The sequence below is a fragment of the Pagrus pagrus genome, assembly GCF_965226575.1.
Source record: "Pagrus pagrus genome assembly, chromosome: 23".
In the NCBI taxonomy this organism is placed as follows: Eukaryota; Metazoa; Chordata; class Actinopteri; order Spariformes; family Sparidae; genus Pagrus; species Pagrus pagrus.
The window spans coordinates 16,966,414-16,987,901 of NC_140205.1; the positions used below are offsets into that span (position 1 = coordinate 16,966,414).

Genomic DNA, 21,488 nt, shown 5'->3' on the forward strand with positions numbered 1-21,488 from the left:
AGGCAATGTATTTGTCAGCGCTAACTGTGATCGTTCATCAAAATTTTGAGTTTTTGCAGGCGAGTAATGGAACAAGAAGGAGCAGCCACAGTGTGCTGTACGATGAACAGCTGCACACCTCCAACTCCTCAGCGAGATAACCAACAAGCTTTTAAAGTACTGTGCTATTGGGTGGAAGAGTGCTTGTGCCAGGAGCAGCATGAAATCAAAATGCCGGATGGAAAAAGGCCAATTATTGATGGACTACTTAATTAAATCTAAATGAGTTTATTTGGTTGCACTGTAAACAGGTTCAGTCAGCTGCTCTGCTGTTTACAAGCACAGGGATGTAGAACAAGTGAGATTTATCTTTACATATTGAGTAAAAGTGCTGACCAAACATTCTTGATTTGGCACACAGTTAGAACTTGTTCAACACATGTTTTGGTAACTGAGGACTCAGGATTCTTGAAAGTGCTTCCTCTTCTCCCTTTTTCTCCTACAACTGTCACACATTCCTCCTCAGAAGCCGGTTACTTTCTCTCTATAAACTCCTTGCAAACACATTCTCTTCCCACTTTCCTTCTTCAAATTGTCTCCTTCCAAATGATCTCTCTTCCCTTTTTCTGTCTCTTCTCTCTGTTTCTTGCCCCACTTTAAAAAACCCCACCAATTTTTTTCACTTCCCACTTCTGCCTTTTTATCCCTTTCACTCTGCATACTTTTCTCTTATCCTGCTTTCTCTTTTGCAAGGTTTTCACAGGCATCAGCCGAACCCGACTCGCTCTATTGCTTCAACACATTCCTTCACTACCTGCGCTTTTCTAACTTGTTTGCCTCTTCACCAAAGCCTCCAAATGATCTCATCTGTCCTACTTTCTGTTGCCTTCAACCTCCTTTAACTTTCACATACTTCTCAATTACCTCCTGCTATTTCATATCTATCCTCACCTGCTCCAAAAACTCCCCTAATTCCTTCTCTCACAATAATATTTTCACTTTCGCTATTTTCCCATAATTTCTTCACCTCTCAACAGCCAAACCTTCTCTTCAAAAAACCCCTAGAGCTGTTTTCTAAACTTTGTAATTTTTGTCTTTTGCTTTCAGTCTCACGTCTATTATCTTCTCTTGTTCTTTCCTAATCATCTCCACACATCAACCCTGCACCTTCCTCCCTTCCTTGAGTTTTTTAGACTAACAATCCTTCTTTCCCCCTACTTCTCCGTCTCTCCTTTCCGCCTTTAGCAGCTTTGCTAATAAGCACACAGAGTGTAGCAGCACTATGTGGCACATCAATGTCCTACTTAACTGTCCTGTTTTTAGATCCAAGTCCCTCTATCTAGGCCAGGGTCCAGTGTGAGGCTCAAAAGTCCTTTAGTGTATCCCCCATCTTTAAAAATTAGCTTAGAGATGCACCAATGAGGTCTCACATATTTACTGAAATGACGAACAGTATAATCACTTACAACATAGAGTTACTCTAAAGGGTAACATTCAGTCTGACAGACTGTTTGCACAGATGCTGATTATTCCTGCCTGGCCACGTGGAAAAGAAAATCAGTCAAACAACGTTTAACAATGTTTGTTTAAGGTTTAAGGCAACACCTGTTAGGTACAGTGATGTGTAAGTGATCACACAGGCTATGAGAACAATGATGAATCTGAAATGAATGCTTGTCAGCACTGTTACATTAATACAGTAACCTAATGATCTGAATACTACGGCTTGAAAATAATGATGGAAGAGTCAACAGCCGTTATCTACAGCCAATCTGTGCAGCAGTGCTTTGATCTCATGCTAACATGCTCACAATGACAATGCAGGTGCAATATTTACCATGTTCTCCATCTTATTTTAGTGTGTTATGTGGCTTGGGCAATATCCAAAATCTTGTATCATAATGTCATCTCACCCAAATTTAGGGTGATGCACGTTCGGGTGGGTGGGTCAGGTTTTATCTTACAATATATAATTACAGAATTATTAGAATGAATAAAGGACTGACAGGTTGATACACCATTCACATCTTTACTCCTCCCCCCATTGCAGCAATGGATTCAACACTTTTAACTAACAAAATAATATTAAAGAGGGACATAAATGTTTGAACAATTTTCATGGCAGTTTATCAAATAGTTAGTAGAATATTCACTCAAAAACACAGTGGCTCCTAACACAGAAATATTGGTATCGGTATCAATGTTGTCCGAGATGCAGAGAATGAAGAAAAGGATGCTTGGAGTGATCTGTAATTATTGAATTCCCAGTGAAGTTTACTGTTTCAGTGCATTGATGTCTTTTTGGACAATAAAGTTTACAGTTAACTGCCTCTATTACATATCTTTGTGTTTAAAAAGACCATTGCAAAAAGTATGTGCATCTGCCCCAAAAATCATGCATCAGTCTATCTATCTTAAACCCACCATGATCTAGCAATGTGTGTAAAGAAGCTCTGATGCCAAATCACGATGTGGGGAACCTCTGCAACAAGCTTAAAGGGCTCTAACAGATGCCTCCACAGATCGGGTAATGAGACAGGATCCATAGGTTTTTGCGTACGACATAGTGTCATCTGAGAAAGATAATGCAGACACGCTTCTCTTCTAAGTATCAGTTGCCGCACTATAACATATTACAAGCTTTAAATATAACTGTGTGCTCATCTCTTCAGACTCAGACTTTATTCAAAAAGCCTTGAGGCTGCTAGATTTTGATACCCACAACACTTTGTTCCTCTGTTTCATACTGTCCCCTGAATCATCTCATCACCCTCTTAGATGTTCCCTGACCGCCAGCTGGAAATCTGCTGCTGCTCTGAATCATCACAACATCGTCTTCCCTTCCAAGCCTCAGGATCAGACTCACTGCTACGGATCCAGTGTGATGAATCAGTTCACACAGGAAACATCGTCATGTTTGACTGAATCCCCCATCCAGCTGTCACTCTGGCAAAAACAGCCCGGCTGAGGGCGAAGGGAGAAGCTGCCTCAAGGGTTTGTGAGTGCAGGATGGAAGTATCAGGACCGTGACATGTTTCCTGTTTGTTCCTGGATGCCATCTGCTCTCCCACTACTCACTTCCTTCCATGTGTGTGTATGTGTAAGTGTGTAAACAAGTGTGTGTGTGTCTCACCCAGGCGACTGCCGTTGCGTGGCATTGCCATGAAGGAGCCCAGGGTGCCACCGATGACGCTGTGGGGCCTGCGGAGTGGGGGCTTCTTGAAGGAGCCGGTGTACTGGTGCAGGAAGGAGTGCATGCTATGGGAGGTGGGGGGGCGGCCATTCCTCATGAAGGGCTCTGAAACACAACAACACAATGACTGTCATCATTTCTGGTTTTCTGAAAATCAACAGAGGCTCTGCAGTTAGATCACAAGTCTCCAAAAACACGACATGGTGACAAGAAAAATCAGCTCCCATCTTCTTCAACCCCATGCAGTGTGTTCTTTATTTGAAATGCATGCTGTGCAGCCAAGCTCTGTGCAAACCAACAGAACTTTATTTGACATTTAAGTCAAGGTCCCAACATTTCCAAAAATACCAAACATCAGGATAAATTATGTTGAAATGTGTGTAAATAAATGTAACAGGACATCAAATCTTCTCCAGTTATGCAATGTTGCAGTCACTTAGATTTGAATAACTAACTCAATATGAGCCGGATGCCATGTTACTCTGATTTTTCTGTTATTTGAAAAAGAAATCAAGCAATTTAAAGAGATTTTTGGAAATACACTGATCCACTTACTTGCTGAGAGTCTTTCTCTTTCTCTTTTTTTTCTCTTTTCTCTTTATGGATCTTCTTCACTAACATACAGGTCGGATCTGATCCAAATGTCCGTTGCTAACTAGCTAAGCTAACGTTTCAATCTCGAAACCTATTGGCTGTCAGCTGACAATGATTTAGCCTCTGGGCCAATGTTTTGAGGCTTCCGGTGTATCCGGTGTGGATATTCGGATTAAGAATATCTGGGACAAGACTTCCTAACTGAGCGCATGTCATTGTTTAAATTTAGCAATTTGAGGCACAAGAATGGGTCGGAGTTGAGAGAGCATTCATGACCGATTGTTTCAAGAGTAGCCAGGTTTAATTAAAAAGGTACAAGCCAAGTCGTTATCAGACATTCGCCAATGGGTTCTGAGATTGCATTGGTCTGCATGGTTTTACAAGCAAGAACCAAAGCCCGCTCAAACATAACTGGTCAAATTCGTGTGAATCATGGAAAGGAAAAATTAGCTTCACTTTCTATCTGAACACACACATAAAAAGCTTTGCTGATAGGTGGATTTTATTACCTTTTGACAGAGCATGAGAGTGGTGTTAGGGGTATCGCCAATAACAGGTATTGACAATAAATGTGATATTCAAACAATGATATATTGATATCATGTTAATAGATATATGATTATATCGTGTAAATAAATTTGATAGCCTGAGGGAAAATATCTCACCACTACCAATAAGCAAGGCATGAACTTCACTCTCGGGCCTCAATTAGCATTCAAATCTCTAATCCTATTCGGCAAGGAAATCATGCAAGTAAATATTTCAACCATCAGTGTTCCCTCAGTGGGCAGAGTTCAGCTACACCCGTTCAAACACGTCATATATCATCCCATTCTGACCTGTGTTAGACGGGCTGTACTGTAAGTGTGTCACATCTTGTGGGTTTATCCGTCTGCCGCTGCCAACTTTCTTCAGCTCGTCTGACCTTTTAAACTCTGAGCTGACAGTCTGTGCTGCGTTCCCACATGTCAAGCTCCAAAATTAACATATACTGCCCTTAGGTGCTTGTCAGACATATCAGAATTATAAGCTAAGCATGTATGAATGGTATTAACAAAGGAGGTAAAGATGTCAGGGCTTCACGGGATCTTCATGGATTTAATGAGCAGAGATAGGAAACCTTTTTCAGCAATTTGAATTAAAAAGAAACAGTATTTTTCACACAGCCATTTAAGAGTTATAGGTTCATATATAAAACCAGACATTCATTAATTTAATAAGTCATATAAAACAGGTTCAGCCAGTCTGGCTCAGACATGTAGCCACCTTTATGGTCTGCACTATTTGCCAAGAAAGGATTATAAGATTTAGTATTTAGAAAAAAATGTTCATGTTATAGGAAATATGCTTGTTTGCTTTCTTGTCAAAACTTAGATGAGAAAATCTATCTATCCACTTTGATGTCTGTATGCTAAATGTGCAGCTACAGCAAGCATCCGATTAGCTTATCTTAGCAAAAAGATTGAAAGGAAGGAGACACAGCTAGCTAACTAACCAGCTGCGGGCTGTAGAATCATATATTAGGACAGAAATGATTTCCCAAAATGTCGAACTATTCCTTTAAATTTAATTATTTATGGGACAAGATTGGGTCTAACCTTTTCACCTCTACTACTGCTGACTACCTTTAGTTTTTGTTGATCCATGGACTGAAGCTTCTTCTGCTCCTGTGTCTTGTGACAGAATGTGAGAGTGACGGCCAAATGACTCAAATGGGAAATGTTCCCTAAGAGATGGATGTGTGCAACCATTTATTCTGGCAGCTGTCAAACACAAGTGACAGCCAATCACTTTCATGTGTGGATCACACCAGCAGCTTATTGAAGTCAAACGTTACTGTGATGCCAGAACAGACAGAATATTATGTAACAAAAAGAGATGTCAAGAAAAGTGTGTTTAAGTGTGTGTGAATGTTTCTTCCTTACAAACCACCTTGTCATGAGCCGAGTGCGTGCGTGTGTGTCAAAGTAGCTCTCCCTTGCTCTTATTCACGTTACATAACTTGATAGAGAAGGACTCACTGGAAGTCCATTACAGCTGCTACTGACACATGCTGTACTCTCTCTTCATCAACTTCACTGCTTCATAATTTAAATACCCCTGAGAGCTACCAAGCTATTGAAAGCTTTCTCTCTTTCTGTGTGTGTGTGTGTGTGTGTGTGTGTGTGTGTGTGTGTGTGTGTGTGTGTGTGTGAGACATGCCTGGTGACGAACATGTACAGGAAGATATTGTAAAAATCAGAGTAGTGGAATTTCCTCCCCTGGTTGGATGGGGGCAGTGATTCTCTCAAACCACTTCAATGCTTTTTTCCAGCAAGAACTGCAGCTTGATTATTACATATTTTGACAGATTGTAACCCGATTATTTTTTATGAACTGTAGCTCTTTTCTAAGGTATTTTTGACAGATTATACCCAGATTTCTTAAAGTTTAAACTGATTTGTCAATCACATTTAATGTCCCCCGACCTGTACGCTTAGATGTTGTTTTGGTTTCTGTTGCAAGAAGAGAGTGATAGTATAGTTTAGTTAACAGTAAATGATGTCCTCTTGCATAATAAACTTCTCAAAAAATCTTCCAGTTACACAAAATGAACATGGAAATGGAAAGGTAAATGCTAGTTTTACACAATGTGTCCCTTCGTAGCCACATTACGATATTGATAATATATCGCTTCAGAATAATTGGCCATTGAATTCAGACTCCCAACAAATAGGGGCAACATATCACTAGAGTAACTGCTAACTGCTGCCAACTATATTCTGTTTTCATGACTGTAACTTCTGTTACTGTAGCTCAGTTAGCTGTGCAGCTAGCTTGACTACAAGGGAAGTGTTGGTGTTTGTGAAAGAGGTTTTCAGGCCTGGGGCTAGCTGATTAGCATACTGACTTCAACACAGTACAATAACGTCTTTGACATAACGTCAACATTGTCGTTTCTTCAAATTCTGTTGATAGTTTTAATGTTTTTCATTAAAATTTGTCCATATTGCTCCTTAAATTGTCCAGTTTGATTTGAAAAAAAAAAACAATATATAAAATCTGTACCATTGTCCTTGGTGCCGCTCTCCTCAATGGTCATCTGCTCGGCCAGTTCAGACAGGGACTCGTCTATGGTCTGACTGGAGCGGAGTGTTAACGACAGACGCTTCTTAATCCTCTTCATCTTCTCCATAGCAGGGCAGTGCACGGCCTGTGGGACACACAAAAAAACACACAGTCAACATCCATTAAGCAGAAGAAGACTGATACACAAGCACACAACATTTAGAAGAGTTTTTTTGTTTTGTTGTTGTGTACAGCGTGGGGATTTCATGAGGCCTCCGTACAATCCAAAATATCTCAGCTCATGAATAACGTAAAGCTGCTTTTAATCCAATATTCATCCAGCCTGCAAATGCTTGAACAGCGCATGAATAAGGCATGAACAAAGCATGAATAAAGGATGAATATCACAGACTTGAATACAGCTGTTTTCACTTACACACACCTTCACACATTTGAACAAGGAGAAATTAATTAACTCTAATTGAAGGAGGGGAGAGTCAAATCAGGTCTGCGAACTCATGCTGGTGTTGTTCCACACAAGTGTGTTTGTGTTGACGCAGCAGTCGTCCAGGTCACAGGAAACACCTTGCTCAGTCTGCCTCAAGCCAGTCCCTGCTCATTGTCTTGCTACGTTAACGCCCCGTGTGTGTGTGTAACGAACGGGCAAGCTGGGTGAGCGGGGGAAATGCAGGGAGGAAGCGGCAGCAGAAATGCCCCGCCCATCCCGCCCGACCCTCAGCCCAAAACAAACTGACCCCTGCAGACACCATTTTTCTCTCTCTTTCTTTCGCTCTTCCTCTCTTTCTGTCTCTCAAGGTCGTAAGCTCCCCTCATACTCATGAGACACCATCTGCCTGTCTGCGCGCACACGCACACACACACACACACACACACACACACACCCCTTCAGCAATTTGTCATTGATGACACTGCGTGGCGAGAATCACTTCATCAATCAGTGTCGGGGCATGTGACCGCAACCTCACACCAACACGCAACCACTAACTGGTCATTCGATTACGTGTACCACAACACACACACAAACATATTAGGAATATACAAACGCTTGTAGGTTTGTGTGTGTGCATGTGTGGGGACATGACCTGAATTTCCTCTCAGCTTGCTGCAGTTGGTCTAATTAAAAGCTCAGCAGGCTACCGGAAGAGGAATTTATTAATTAAAAGAATTCATTTCATAAATATTTATTGCACTGCAGGAATATAGTATTTAAGGGTCCTTTAGATTGTCTGGGACTATTTAACTACAGAAGTCGAATTAAGTTGGGTTATTTAATGTTATTTAAATTTAAATTTCAAACTGTCACTAGCTGCTGTTTCCAAGAACATGAATCAACTGTCGAGGTGACAACATGAGAAGTCCTAGAAAAACTCTGAATAATGGAAAGTCTGAAAAATGACAGAATTCCATCTGCCAATGACATTGATCCATGTCATGACATAAAATCAAAAGCTCAGGAAGAAGAAAGTAAGTCGACTTCTAGCTGAGATTGTTCTTTCACCTTTATGTAGTCCTCAAAAGTGCTATTATTTAGTTTTATTCACAATGTCTCTCCAAACAAGACGGTTTAAAAAGGTTAAAACAGCTTTTGTGGCACCAAAGGAAGCTGCGCAAAATCTGATTGGTTGGGGCTGAGGCTAGAAGTTTGAAAAGATCTGAAGGTGAGAAGTTAGACAGAAGTGAGCGTAGCAGACCTCTGAAGCACATTCCTCATGACGCATGACGCCAGTGGCACTAGGCTATACTAGCATAACATAATCGAATCTCTTGACTGAACTCTCTGCGGTCTATTTGCATTGTGGGTAACATAGTTGCCAGGCTTGAAATAAAAAAGACGGCATCAACACAACGTTTGATTGTGTTGACATTTGATATTTTATAGTAACATTAAGTCAGGTAAAAGTATGTCTACTTGAGTTGAAAACATTCGTATACTCTCTACTGCTGGTAATGTAGCAGGTGAAGGATACACTACAATAATGAGAACAAACACACAAAAAAAAACACTAGCACCTCTGAGACCCACAAGAAAAACCAGAAAATATGACTAAATCTACATTCAATAGAAGGGATTTCTGATATGCTCGTTACCTTAAATTACTGATCTAATTTTAAAAATGAGCATTTTTCCAATCATTTTCCAAGTACTCTTCAAAGTGTGCCGTCCAGCAACCTGTGTGTCATTAGCCCACTTTTGAAGCGAAGTGTGTCATGCTGGCCCTGGTGGCCCTATCGGCACGCAGATCTGATGCTGCCAGACACACACACACTCATACACACAAACACATAAAAAGCTATCAGACAGTCTGGTTGTGGGGAAAAAAAGGAACTAATATTCCAGCTAATGACGCTGAAAATCCAGCTTGTAAAAGATGCAAAAAATAAAATGACTGCATCGGAGAAACACTCTCACACAAACACACAAATTCTCTCCCTCAAACACACACACACACTGTATGTGAGATAAGCGCTCTTTGTCTCTCTTGTAGAGGAGTGTAACAGAGCCGGGTTTTATCTCTGCAGCAAACCAAAACAAAGAGACTCATGTGACGTGTGTGTGAGTGTGTGGATGTATCTGTGTGTGTGCGTGTGTGTGTGTGTGTGTATTGAGTACAGCATCTGGCACATATGAATGATGTGTGTTCTGGGGTGTGTGTGGGGAATCCAACATAAAAAGCAGCACAAGCAATCTGCCAACGATAGAGAGACACAGAGGGAGAACGGCGACAACCCCAACTCTCTTTTTCACCATCAGCATCTCCAGAAATTCTCTTACACACACAGATTTTGACCCACATTCCCGACATCCCCCACTACATCACTCTTCTGCTCCCTCCTGGAAGCCTCCCAAGTGCATTGTGGGTAGTCCAGAGGGGAAGACTTCAAAGGGCAAATGAGGGGGGAGACAACAGGCGACAAGGCCTAATTACTGGGCTAATAATTACACACACACACACTCACGACTACACACACACACACACACACACACACACACACACCTTCATACCTCTTCCTTCCTTTCTCATTCCCCCTCTTCATTTTTCTTCCCTCTCTTCTTTTCCAACTCCAAGATCAGAATGAGGTAATGAAACGGAAAATGTGGCTTTTTTCTCCGAGATGTGGGTGAAAGTGTGAATGTGAATGTAAAGAGGAGGAGGAAGAGTGGGAGGAGGAAGAGGAAGAAGACGAGGGAGAGAAGGAATGGGAGAGAGAGAAAGTGAGTTTATTTCGGCGAACGGCGCCATAATGGAGTCTTTGTGTTTGGTTAAGAGCCATGAAATCACCAGAGTGACTGCAGGCATGTACAGTACCGCTGAGAGAGAGAGAGGGAGGTCGCTGGTTCAACATCAGGTTCTGTTTCAGTGGCTAGTTTCTCCTGTTTATGGCTGATTTGGGGATTAAAAAGCACTTTTTTGACCAATCGAGTTCTCCTAGTCCAGTAGGTCATAAAATGCATGATCCCTTTTTAATTTACTCATCAAATTTTAAATAGTTGTCAAGAAAGTGCTCCCAAAGCCAAACTTCCTAAAACTCCTCATCAAACTATGGGGCCGAAATCTAAATAAGCCTAGTTGTCATGTGAAGGCCTGGGTATCAAAGCTCAATTCTAACTGAGTATTAACCAAAATCTATTGTGTATAAACTGATAACTATCTAAAACTGGTATCAAATACTTGGTCAGATTCTTAGGTTCCATTGACACTCACATTAAATATCGATACTATTTAGAGGCCTTTTGCATTGTTTAGTTGGTAATGCGCCTGAAGCTGTTTTGTAATGCTACAAACATCAGCAAATATAATAACTTGTACACCTCAGATTGCTGCCTACAGTAACTGCCTTATAGTGATGAAAAATATTTTATATGTGCTGGTTGGCAGATTTTGACACTTTTGGACGGAGGCAGGCTAGCTGTTTACAGCTTTTTTGAGTCGGTTAGTCTTTACTAACCGGCTGCTGGCTGTAACTGTATATTAACAGACAGATATAATTTTGGGCAGGAAAATAAATAAATATTATTTACAAAAATGTCAAACTTTCCCTATCATGACGAAGAAAGAAGAAGGTAGTCCACAGCATGTCATACATTGCTTTCCTGACAGCTAACTGACATGCACTGGTGCTTTCTACATAGATGTATTATTGGGACTGTTCAATTGACGTGGTGTTGAAATTGTGCAGACTGTTTCTTGGTCAGACAACATTATTGTGCATTTATGTTGCATATTTTCGTATTGTTGACTCTGTAGTAACCTTTTTTCCCCGCCTTTTTTATCTACTGTAACCTCAGACTGAACCCCTGCATTACATTGCCTACATTTGCATATGTTGAAGACCATTTGAAAAATGTCCCTCATGTCCCCACCATTTTTTAACACAAAGTGATGATCTTGACAACTTCTATATAAACAGGCAATACAATATTTTTGATATATAGATAAGATATCTCTGACAAGAAGATCCAAAGATGGAGCTGATGCACAAACACTGATACCACAATCAAAAGTAACTCATACCACTTCATCTAAAGACCTATTAAATTTCTTTCTCATACTTCCAATGGTTCTATAAAAGTTTCTAAAACTGACAACGGAAACAAGCAAAACAAAGAACAGAGACAGAGTTGACGGGAAGGCTGAACCGTCGCCAGCACCGCTGTCTTCTCAAAAAAAAAAAAAAATTAAAAACACATCATGCCGTTGAAAACCGATGCTCAAAATAGACCCACTCATATGAGAATCACAACCACTTTAAAATAGATGGTATCATCACTTTCCTTTTTGGGGAGCGGACATGAGGTTGCCAGGACAGAACATGGCCTGAAGGGAAAATGAGCTCACATGTTAAATATATCTATTGATCAATGCTTGTTTGGTTTTATTTGTGGGTTATTGCTTCGTGCTTATTGGATCATATTGCCCTATAGGTTTTATGTCTGATCAGGTGCATTTCTTTTTTTAGCCCTAGTGTGAGTTCTCCTCGTCGGAAGATGATTACAAGTTGGTGATTGTTTGTTGAACTTTGCTACTTCCTGAAAACTTGGTAATACTGTAGAATTTACTTCTTATGTACTTGAAGGCTGACACTAATATTGTATGAAATGTACTGTGTGTTTGCTTGAAATCAAATATCACTGACATCAACCTCCTTGAAGTCATTATTGAGTAGGATATGCGAGAACTTTTGACAACATTTTGTAAAAGTCACAAATGTAGCATTCATGAACACACCCAACTAAGGTCTGCAGTCTGAGGCATCAGCAACATCAGTTTTATACGCATATTATATATAAGCTGTCAGTTATACCCAATGAAAGTTAGAAGTTGTTCATAAAAATGACTTTGCACATGTAGACACAAACACAAACCATATTAAAATGCTGTGTCACTCTTCAGCTTCTGTTTCGTTCAATACGATATAGGCAGCATTTAATCAAGAGTGAATGTGAACAATGCCAAAACGGCTATTTACAGACAGGCCTGACTATGTTACTATGTTTATTTGTTTGAATCACATTGTTGGAGTTGGCTCTGTAATGTATAGTGTATGTTGGAGATAAACACTCCCAGCAAAGTTGAAATATAATCCTCTATGGTATAGCAGCGTAAAATGACTGAATTCTCTGGTGATATCCTGCAGTTATCTTAACAAATCCCATGAAAAAACAAAACCAATAACCAGCTGATCTTACAAACAAGTAGCTTATGTAGAGAAACAGTAATCCGTGAGACAATAAAGACTATCTCTCCCAAAGCCTGATTAGTAAGTTTCTGTTTGCTACAGAGCTCCATTGTTGTCTACAAAATATTAAAAACAAGCAATAAATGAGCCATAGCATTACACTGACAGACAAGTTTCTTCATTACAACAAACATGGGCACCATAAGTTATTTTGAGTCAATCCCACAACATCCTGCTGCTTGAAATACTGGGCAGCAAATGTGTATTCATCCGTGGCCGAAAAGTGAACCCATGCATGGTTAGTTTTTATATTCTATGGGTTATGTTGGCAAAAAGAACAAAAAGCGTAACAGCCTTTTGTTTTAATTTTGCGATAGTAACAAAAATATCTAGAATCACCCTTCAACCTTTGGCGGCAGCTAACGTTAACTTTATACCTGTTTTAAACCTTGTGTACCCATCTTCACTATTATCTAATAACACATTTGTTTCACAGCATTTGTTTTCTTTGAAAATTGTGTAATAATTAAATTGTCACGTGTCTATTATCTGAAAATGTCTCTCATTGACCGATTTCACCCACATTCACAGCCTGCTTGTCTCCCACACACACACCACAGACTGGAAATCACAGTTTTATTTAAAACAGTGACAAACATGCAAATCAAAGCAGATTAGATGAAAAACTACAGCTCGGCAGAAAAAGCCAGAAGGCGAAATCTGAACTCGCACAGGTACTCACTTTTAATTTTTGCTCATTTACAAATGTCTGGTTTTAGGATCACAGGTGAATATAATGTCTTTACTGCCTCAGGCCCACTTACATCACTGTGATCATATAGAGATCACACACGCACACACGCACGCACGCACGCACGCACGCACGCACACACACACACACACACACACACACACACACACACACACACACACACACACACACACACACACACACACACACACACACACACACACACACACACACACACACACACACACACACACACACACACACACACACACACAGAGTCACCAGGGAGTTTCCCTCAAATTGTCAGTGTACATTACAATCAAAGCACCACTGTCTGTCCTACATGATGTACACCACTACAAAGACTTCAAAGACCAGGAGCACCAAAGGGTGTCACCTCTCTGAAACCTGTAGGGTGGATGAATCCCTCTATCTGATATCTTTGACTACCACAAGTGTGAAGCCTGCTTAAATAAACGATTCTGGACAATTTCACAATGACTGTACTTTCTGCTGAGTGTATTCCAGCACCAAACCCAACGGATGTTTGGATCAGCTGGTGTTGTATAAGTGTCTAGACTGTGTTTTTTAAGTCAAAAGTTAAAGCCCAGTAGTTTTGAGTATCACCCCAGAATACCTTTAGCCTCATGTCAAACAGCTAGCACCGCCATCAGCCTCCGAGCGCCCATTTCAGCTGAACCCTGCCGAGTACAGTCACAAGCATGTGTTTGTGCAGCTATGAGGACACACACAAACAGAGCATCAGTGCTGCTGCCCGGTGCAGTGGGCGCTTTCCACTGAAAGACCCTTTGTTTTGTTTCAGAGAAGCTAAAAAGAAGCTTCAGCATGACTGATCCAGAGGGGCAAGCAGAAATAACCCTGCGTGTTTCTGCAAGCGCACAAAAGGCTACAATGTTAATATTAATAGGAAATTACCAATGGTCATGAATGGAAACATGCCTTCGGGTGATAAAGAGATGTATGAAGAGAAGAGGAACAAGTAAGAACAGTTTCACAAGGCTTTACAGAAGAGATTTTAAGGGAAGTGAGAGTGAAATGAGAAAGTTCAAGTCAACAAAAGACACCAGATTCATCCACGTGTCCAGAGCTTTGTTTACTTTGATTCTCCATCTAACACTTCAGTATGCTGAGTGACTGTAAGCTGCTAGCAAATCAGAGGTGAAAAAAAAAACCTCCACTGTAGTAGCTGCAAATCTAAATGGTCTGCCATGCAACTAATCTACATCAATAAACATCAGTTACGCAACAGTAAATACAAGGAGGAACAGGATGACTCTGTGTTGTTGTTTTCTCATGTGTGAAAGCTGCTTTCCAAAATGCTGCCGTTATTTTGAAGCCATCATGAGTCTTATTTGTCCAATCGTCACGCTTCTTCAGATCTGGTGGAAACACAAACAGGACTGCCAAAAGAGACTTTTAGTTCCTGAGATTTGTTCCTCTGGTTGCATAACTCCTTGAACATTTGGTTTGAAAAGTCTGTGAAAATACTAACATGTTGATGTCTACAGGTAGTGTATAATACATACCATGTTTACCATCTGTTTGGCATGCCAGTATATGCTGATTAGCAGCAAATGCAAAATACAGTTGCGACTGATTGGAATGTCATTAGTTTTGCAGGTATTCGGTCAAATTAAAAGTCTGAAATAATGATGGAGCCAAAAAGGAAAGTGAAGAAACCATCAAAGTTATTAGGATTCATCCTCTGGGCACCATGAATGTTTGCACTACATTTCATGGCAATCCATCCAATTTTTGTTGGGATATTTCGTTCCAGACCAAGGTACTTGACCAACTGACCATTCAAGGGTCCAACACAGCCTTTACTACAGCCACGTCACATGCATGGCTCAAAAAAACTCAGGCCATGGTAATTTCTCTGTAAAAAAGGGGATAAATTTGTGAAGCTCCAAATGAAAGAGGTTAGGTATATTAAAGTCTTTGTATGGGAGACGTGTAAGATGGCGCGTGACAGGCAGATTGGTGTGACATCAGCGGTAATGCAGGTGATCTGAGCCTCAAGGCAAAGCTCTCAATTTACAACTTGATCTGGGCTTGGGTAATGACCTAACAAATTAGATCACAGGTACAAGCTATGCTCAGCCTTAGGGAAAGAGTGACAAGCCTTGACATTTTAAGGCGCTTCGTAGTGGTGTCACGATTTCAATTTTAAATCAAAAACTGATGGAAACGAGCTTTGACAACTGAAATCAAATGTAGTATTGACCGAACTGCAAGTCATTTCTATTGATCAATTAATTGTTAGAGACATTGAATACACAGTATAGCTCAAGATCATTTACAGCGATCCTGTCCACAGATGAATGTGGTTTTAATGTGACATTGTGGCGACGTTAACTGTTGGTGAGAGTGGAGAGAGTATTGTGTGTTGGTACTGCTGAGTTCATGCACGTTACATCGAAAAATTTGCCGTCAGTTGCTAAGTCGCAGATACACAAACGTGAGCATAGTTTCTGTTTGGCGGGTAAATCTCGTAAGACTCTCCGCCACACTAGCAGTTTGTACCAAAAGTCATTTAACTAATAAAAACTATGCTGTGTCTCTGTCGCATTATGGTGTCTTTTATCTCTGTAGATTTATTTAAACTCCTCTCCTGTGCTGTCCGTTTCTGCCGGAGTTTGCCACACTCAGAGGGACTTCATGGTGCATTCAGGTGCACGTCCTAAACTCGCCGACAGGGGCATTATGGTGCGTTCAAGGGCACCTTGGTCTAACAATAGCATAGCCCTCATTGCTGAAAACATTTTTAAATCGAAAACTGAATCGAATTGTGGATTTGGAATATCATGACACCTCTGGCACTTGGGGCAGAACCACTGCTCCATCGCATTCAAAGAATCCAGTTGAGATGGTTTGATAATCTGATTTGGATGCTCCCAAAGTCGCCTCCCTCTGGAGGTTTTCTAATGTCCAACTGTGAGAAGGTATCAGGGTTGACCCAGAACAAGAGAAGGGATTAGACATCCTATCTGGGATGCCTTGGATCCTCCATTAAGAGTTGGAAGGGCCTGCTGCCACCGCAACCCAGACCCACATTTAGATGAGCCTCAGAAAATGAATGGTTTACAAACAAAAATGGCTGTTCTGAATAAAGGTAATTTATAATTCTATATTTTGTCAAAAGTGTTTGATAATCATGAAATACATATATCTATCAATTGCGTTTTTTGCTTGTTTGTTTTTTACTAAAATCAGAATCAGCCAAAGAAAAATCAAGTATAGGTCTGGCTCTACAAAATATTTATCTGCATTCACTTGTCGCTCCACCTAGACATTATCACTTTCATACAACTACTGTAGAAAGACATGGCAGAAATCACCAGTTTGGGAGCATTCTAAAATTGCTGATGATAAATCACTTTATTCAAATTGAGAATTTTGTTTGAAGATTTTTTGGGTCTGATGACATCATAAAAAATTACAACAGATATTCAAAGCTTCAAATGTAAAAGAAATTACATCCGGTGCAGTGCTAGGAACAAACATTTTAAGTAGCAGAAACAATTTCCTGTTTTCACCGGAGTAATGAATACATGCATTCTCATATAAAAATGATAAATCTGACTATATTAGTTACATAGAATTAATCATATTTCTGACAAATTGTCAGACATTTGTTTATGCTGGTGGCTCCTACCTTTATATCACTCAACGTATCATAACAGTCCATGCTAAATTGGCCATGGAGCACTACCATCAACAAAGAACAGACGTAAACAAAAACATGACGCAGAGAAGAGAGCAAAAACATCACAGAGAAGAGGACGAAGACGAAAACAGATCTTGGGGTTTAATGGGAGAGATGGAAAAAATGAAGATAAAGATTGAAGAGAGGAAGGGCGAGCTCGAGGGAATATGTTATTTTTAGGTATGAAGGCTGCAGTGTCTCCCAGCTGAATACACACACATACAAAAAATGTAAACACAACACGTGGTGCACCATTAGCCTGTCGCTCTCTTGCCTCATGACAAACACAAACACTGGGCCCACAGACCACAAAACATACAGGGAACTCAGCTGACACACACACATACACACGCACACCAAGGTCTGACTTTATGCCCAGACACTCCAGTGTCATCTGTTTGCAGCGGGAGGAGGGAGAGGTTCGAAAGAAACAAACACACCATGTATATACTGTATAAACTGTTTATGTATGTATGTATGTGTGTGTATGAGTGTGTGTGTGTGTGTGTGTGTGTGTGCATTGGTGTTTGCGTGAGGGGGTTAGCTTGAGGTCACACCAAAGTCAATACACTTCATCCGTCTTCCAATTACAAAACAGAGATCGTGTGCAGGATAGATGATCCTCTTATCAGTTCACACTGGCATTGTAATCAATCCATACACACACACACACACACACACACACACTTCCTAGGAGGGGGACCTTTCAGCAGCAAGTGAACTGCTCTAATGCAATCGAGGCCAACAGTAACAGCTCTCCAGATTAGGCCCATTTTTGTTTTTAAAGCTGCACTAGCAATATTTTCATATTGCCAAATGAATGAAATGACTGTATGTGAAATGGGTCCACCATAGTGAAAAAACATGAGTAAATTAGTGTGGAATGGAGTGTCTTTTAGCTCACTGTTTTGGTTTTGGTACAACTTCAGTCTGGTTCAGTCTCTCCGCTCTCATTAACGTCATTGTCACTGTTTTTTGCAAAAAAAACAGCCCAACAGACAGACAAAGCGACAATTATTTAGGACATAACATGACTGGAGCAGGAACTTAGCATTAGCCAATATTAAGGCTGGGCAGTATATCTATATTATATCATTATCAATCAACTCTGATGTCACAGTGGAACAATCACATCCAACTGTGATGTCACTATGGATCAAATAGTGCAACTTTTATGTCACAGTCATTATATCCACATTACTGACGATTAATATTCAAAATCTAATTGTTCTAATAATTTGTGAAAGTACCAATTACCACTCTACAATATTGTCGAAATATTGATACTGAGGTATTTGGTCAATAATATTATGATATTTAACTTTATTTCTGAGTAATGTGTGATCAGTTTCCATGTTGATCAGAGGTAAAAATAAGCTAAGAAGGGAGATAGTGCTATTTTAGACATCGGCACAGTTCAGTGTTTTGTTCTGTCAGCACTGCTGGTCCCCCTTGTATTTAAATACAGTCACTGTGCTGTTTGTGGAGTGAAAAGTGGTTGTCATCTAGCCCTGGCTGCTACATATGAGACAGTTTAATTGCGCATGAAGGATTTTCATGTGGTTCTGTTTCCCTCATAGTAGGCTCTGACTGTATAAACAAGTGACTTGCCTTCACTAACTGTGTGCATACTTTAGTTGCATACTGAGGTACTGAGTCCAAGTTTGCTGCATCTTGTTGGCATACAAAATTACCAACTACAGCTTTAAAATTAAATACTAAAGTATGAATACAAACTACTTTTTAAGCTCACTGAAGCGCGTGCATGCATTTAATGCTGGGATGTGGTGGGAATTAACCACCTGCTGTTAACCCTCGTTTTGCTCCTCCAGTTACAATGATCACCCCCCCACCCATTGTGTTTGTGAAATCAACACCCTCCCTGGTCTGTCTGTTACATAACACTCGTCTGTCTCATTACATCCACAACAGACTAACGAGGGTTAACGATAAGGTTCCGGTCTGTCCAACGCAAACACACACACACACACACACACACACACACACACACACACACACACACACACACACACACACACACACACACACACACACACACACACACAGAGCTAAATGAATACAACGTACAAGAATGTGTGTTTTCCTGTCTGGATGTTTGGCTGGTGAATCCAAACACACAGCTGGAGATGCCACATTCCAGTGGAGAGAGATGGGAAACTGTACGAGCATAAGATGACACATGCTAAACACTCACTCTGTGTTACCAATGAGAGTGTATTATGCAAATTATGTTGGACTGAAATAGAAAATCTGAAAAAACCTCTAAGCTCACTCAAAGGGGAACTTTGATGTGAATTTTTTGCACAAAAAATATATTCTGTCTGACACTTAGACATCTTTTCATTTAGATCATTCAAATGTTTAAAGAATTTTCTGCAAAGTTTTTAGAGACTTGTCTGATTTAAAAAAAGCCTATAAATGGATCACTTTCATCCAAATACTGGCAGCATCGAGGTTTTTTTTTCCCCGTCAAAAAAGTCTGAATCAGTTACCTCACACTGCCAGTTGCGGTCATCCACAAGTTGCCGACTGCAGCCTTAAAACCGTACTCAGTCTGATCAAAGCAACAACAGCTACAGTTGTCCACACCCAACAACACAAAAACAAAAGCCACACTCAAACACAGAGATTTCAAAGGATTGCAGATCGTGTTACACAACGAGACAGGACGTTAACCTCCCTCCCTCTATTATCACCTCTCCTCCTCCTTCTCCTCCTCTTCTGTCTGTTTTATGGCTTTCCATCATGCACCCTCTTTCTCACGCCCCACCACTCCCCTGAACACAGCGTCCAAATCCATCTCCATTCACCCCGAGGCCTTTGGGAACAGGTGTTCACTCCCCGAGGTGCCCTATTTAGTGTGTGTTTGTGTGTGTACTGTATGTGTGTGTGTTTTGTGTGTATGTGTGTGCCGCTCACACCATCACACTGGCATTGGCTCTTTCCTTTCTTTGTGCCAAGCCAGGTGGTACATCCCAGCCAGAGACAAAGATGCAACATTTCCCATAAATTCATTACATCAGTCTTATACTGGCCTAGATGAGGTGTCGCAATGTACAAAGCTTGATTAAATCTGGCGATTCTGATTGCTGGAGTCCATTGCACACAATATCAAATGTCTACAGCTGGGTATATTGAGTATTTTTCTATGCTAGCCAATATGATCCTTGAATTTCTGAATCTTCTGAATTTCTTCAATTTCATTGAAGCCAATGTTCTCAGATGTTACATATTTTCTAAGCCAAAGTTGCCATGCAAGACCTTTACCTGAATAAAACAGTCTAAAATTGTTTTTATATTTAAATTAGAAACTAGCTGATTAAAGATTTAACAAGATAACAGACTTGACCAGACATTCTAGGCAGAGCTGCAACAGCTAATCAATTAATCAATCAGTTGTTGACTGTTGAATTAATCACCAATTATTTTTAGAATTGATTGCTCAGTTTAAGTAGTCCAATTGTTGAATGTAAAAAAAATGTTACGATTCCAGCTTCTTAAATATGGATATTTTCTGGTTTCTTCTTCAATGACAGTAAACTGAATATCTTTGGGTTGTGGGCAAAACAAGATATTTGAGGGCGTCACCTTGTATTTTGGGTAACACAGCCATTTTTCACCATTTTCTGACATTTGTGTGTTTATGTAACACTACAGACACATATCAGTCAGTACAAAAAGGTACTGAAGTTCTATACATCTACAAAAAACAAAGGAAGAAATGGGCTTTATGCACTGCCTTCACATTCAAGGGAAACCTTGACATGTTGGGAAACATGCTTATTCACTTTCGATGAAAAAAATAAAACCACTAACGTGACGGCACGCTAGATATACAGCTACATTCAGCAGCCAGTTAGCTTAGCTTAGCAAAAAAGACACGAGGCACAGAAATGTATCTGCAAACATCTCAGAGACAATAGATAATACATAAACACATCATATCCTTTCTATTTAATCTGTAAAAAAAAACCCTAAGAGTTAAATGACACATTGTGGTTTTACAGTGCGGTCAGACTATTTCTTGGCAGGGTACAAAGCCTTCCTGGAGTCTCTGCTGCTAACCTCATGGTGACGACAAGACGCCAGGAAGTTACTGTGCCCGGCCAAGAAATAGCCTGGCACATGACCCCCCAGAGCTGTTTCTCTCCGATTCTAGTTTTCAAGTTAAGCGAAGTTAGCCACCTGCTAGTGGTGGTACCTTCATATTTACTGTACAGACGGATGTATCAGTGTTTTTCCCAAATGTCTCCTGTAGGATTTCAAGTAGTACAAGGATCTGTATCTAGCTCTTTGGATGCCATTTATCAGATTCAGAACAGTCATTTTCTCTTTGCCTAAAGCTGACAATTAAAAAAACAGGATGGAGAAGCTTTTATTTTTCTTGCCTCACTACAACCTACCAGAGGGACGACTGTCTGCTGGTTCTATCTTCAATGCCATGTGCTCCTGTCAGTCAAACAGCTAAGAAT

General features: G+C 40.4%; 1 protein-coding gene across 2 annotated transcripts in view; it reads right to left on the minus strand.

The window, feature by feature from the left end:
* cdk17 (cyclin dependent kinase 17) overlaps positions 1-21,488 on the minus strand; it is a 41,198-nt gene that overhangs the window by 14,537 nt on the left and 5,173 nt on the right. Inside the window, exons 1-3 of one of the 2 annotated variants that reach the window (XM_084345480.1) lie at positions 19,509-19,673; positions 6,815-6,959; positions 3,113-3,277 (exon numbers count right to left, since the gene is read on the minus strand). In XM_084345480.1, the coding sequence (XP_084201606.1) occupies positions 3,113-3,277; positions 6,815-6,941 (292 nt within the window). In that variant the 5' untranslated portion in view covers positions 6,942-6,959; positions 19,509-19,673. Of the gene's footprint in view, positions 1-3,112; positions 3,278-6,814; positions 6,960-19,508; positions 19,674-21,488 lie in introns of those variants that run through there. The other variant, XM_084345481.1, reaches the window with a different exon arrangement.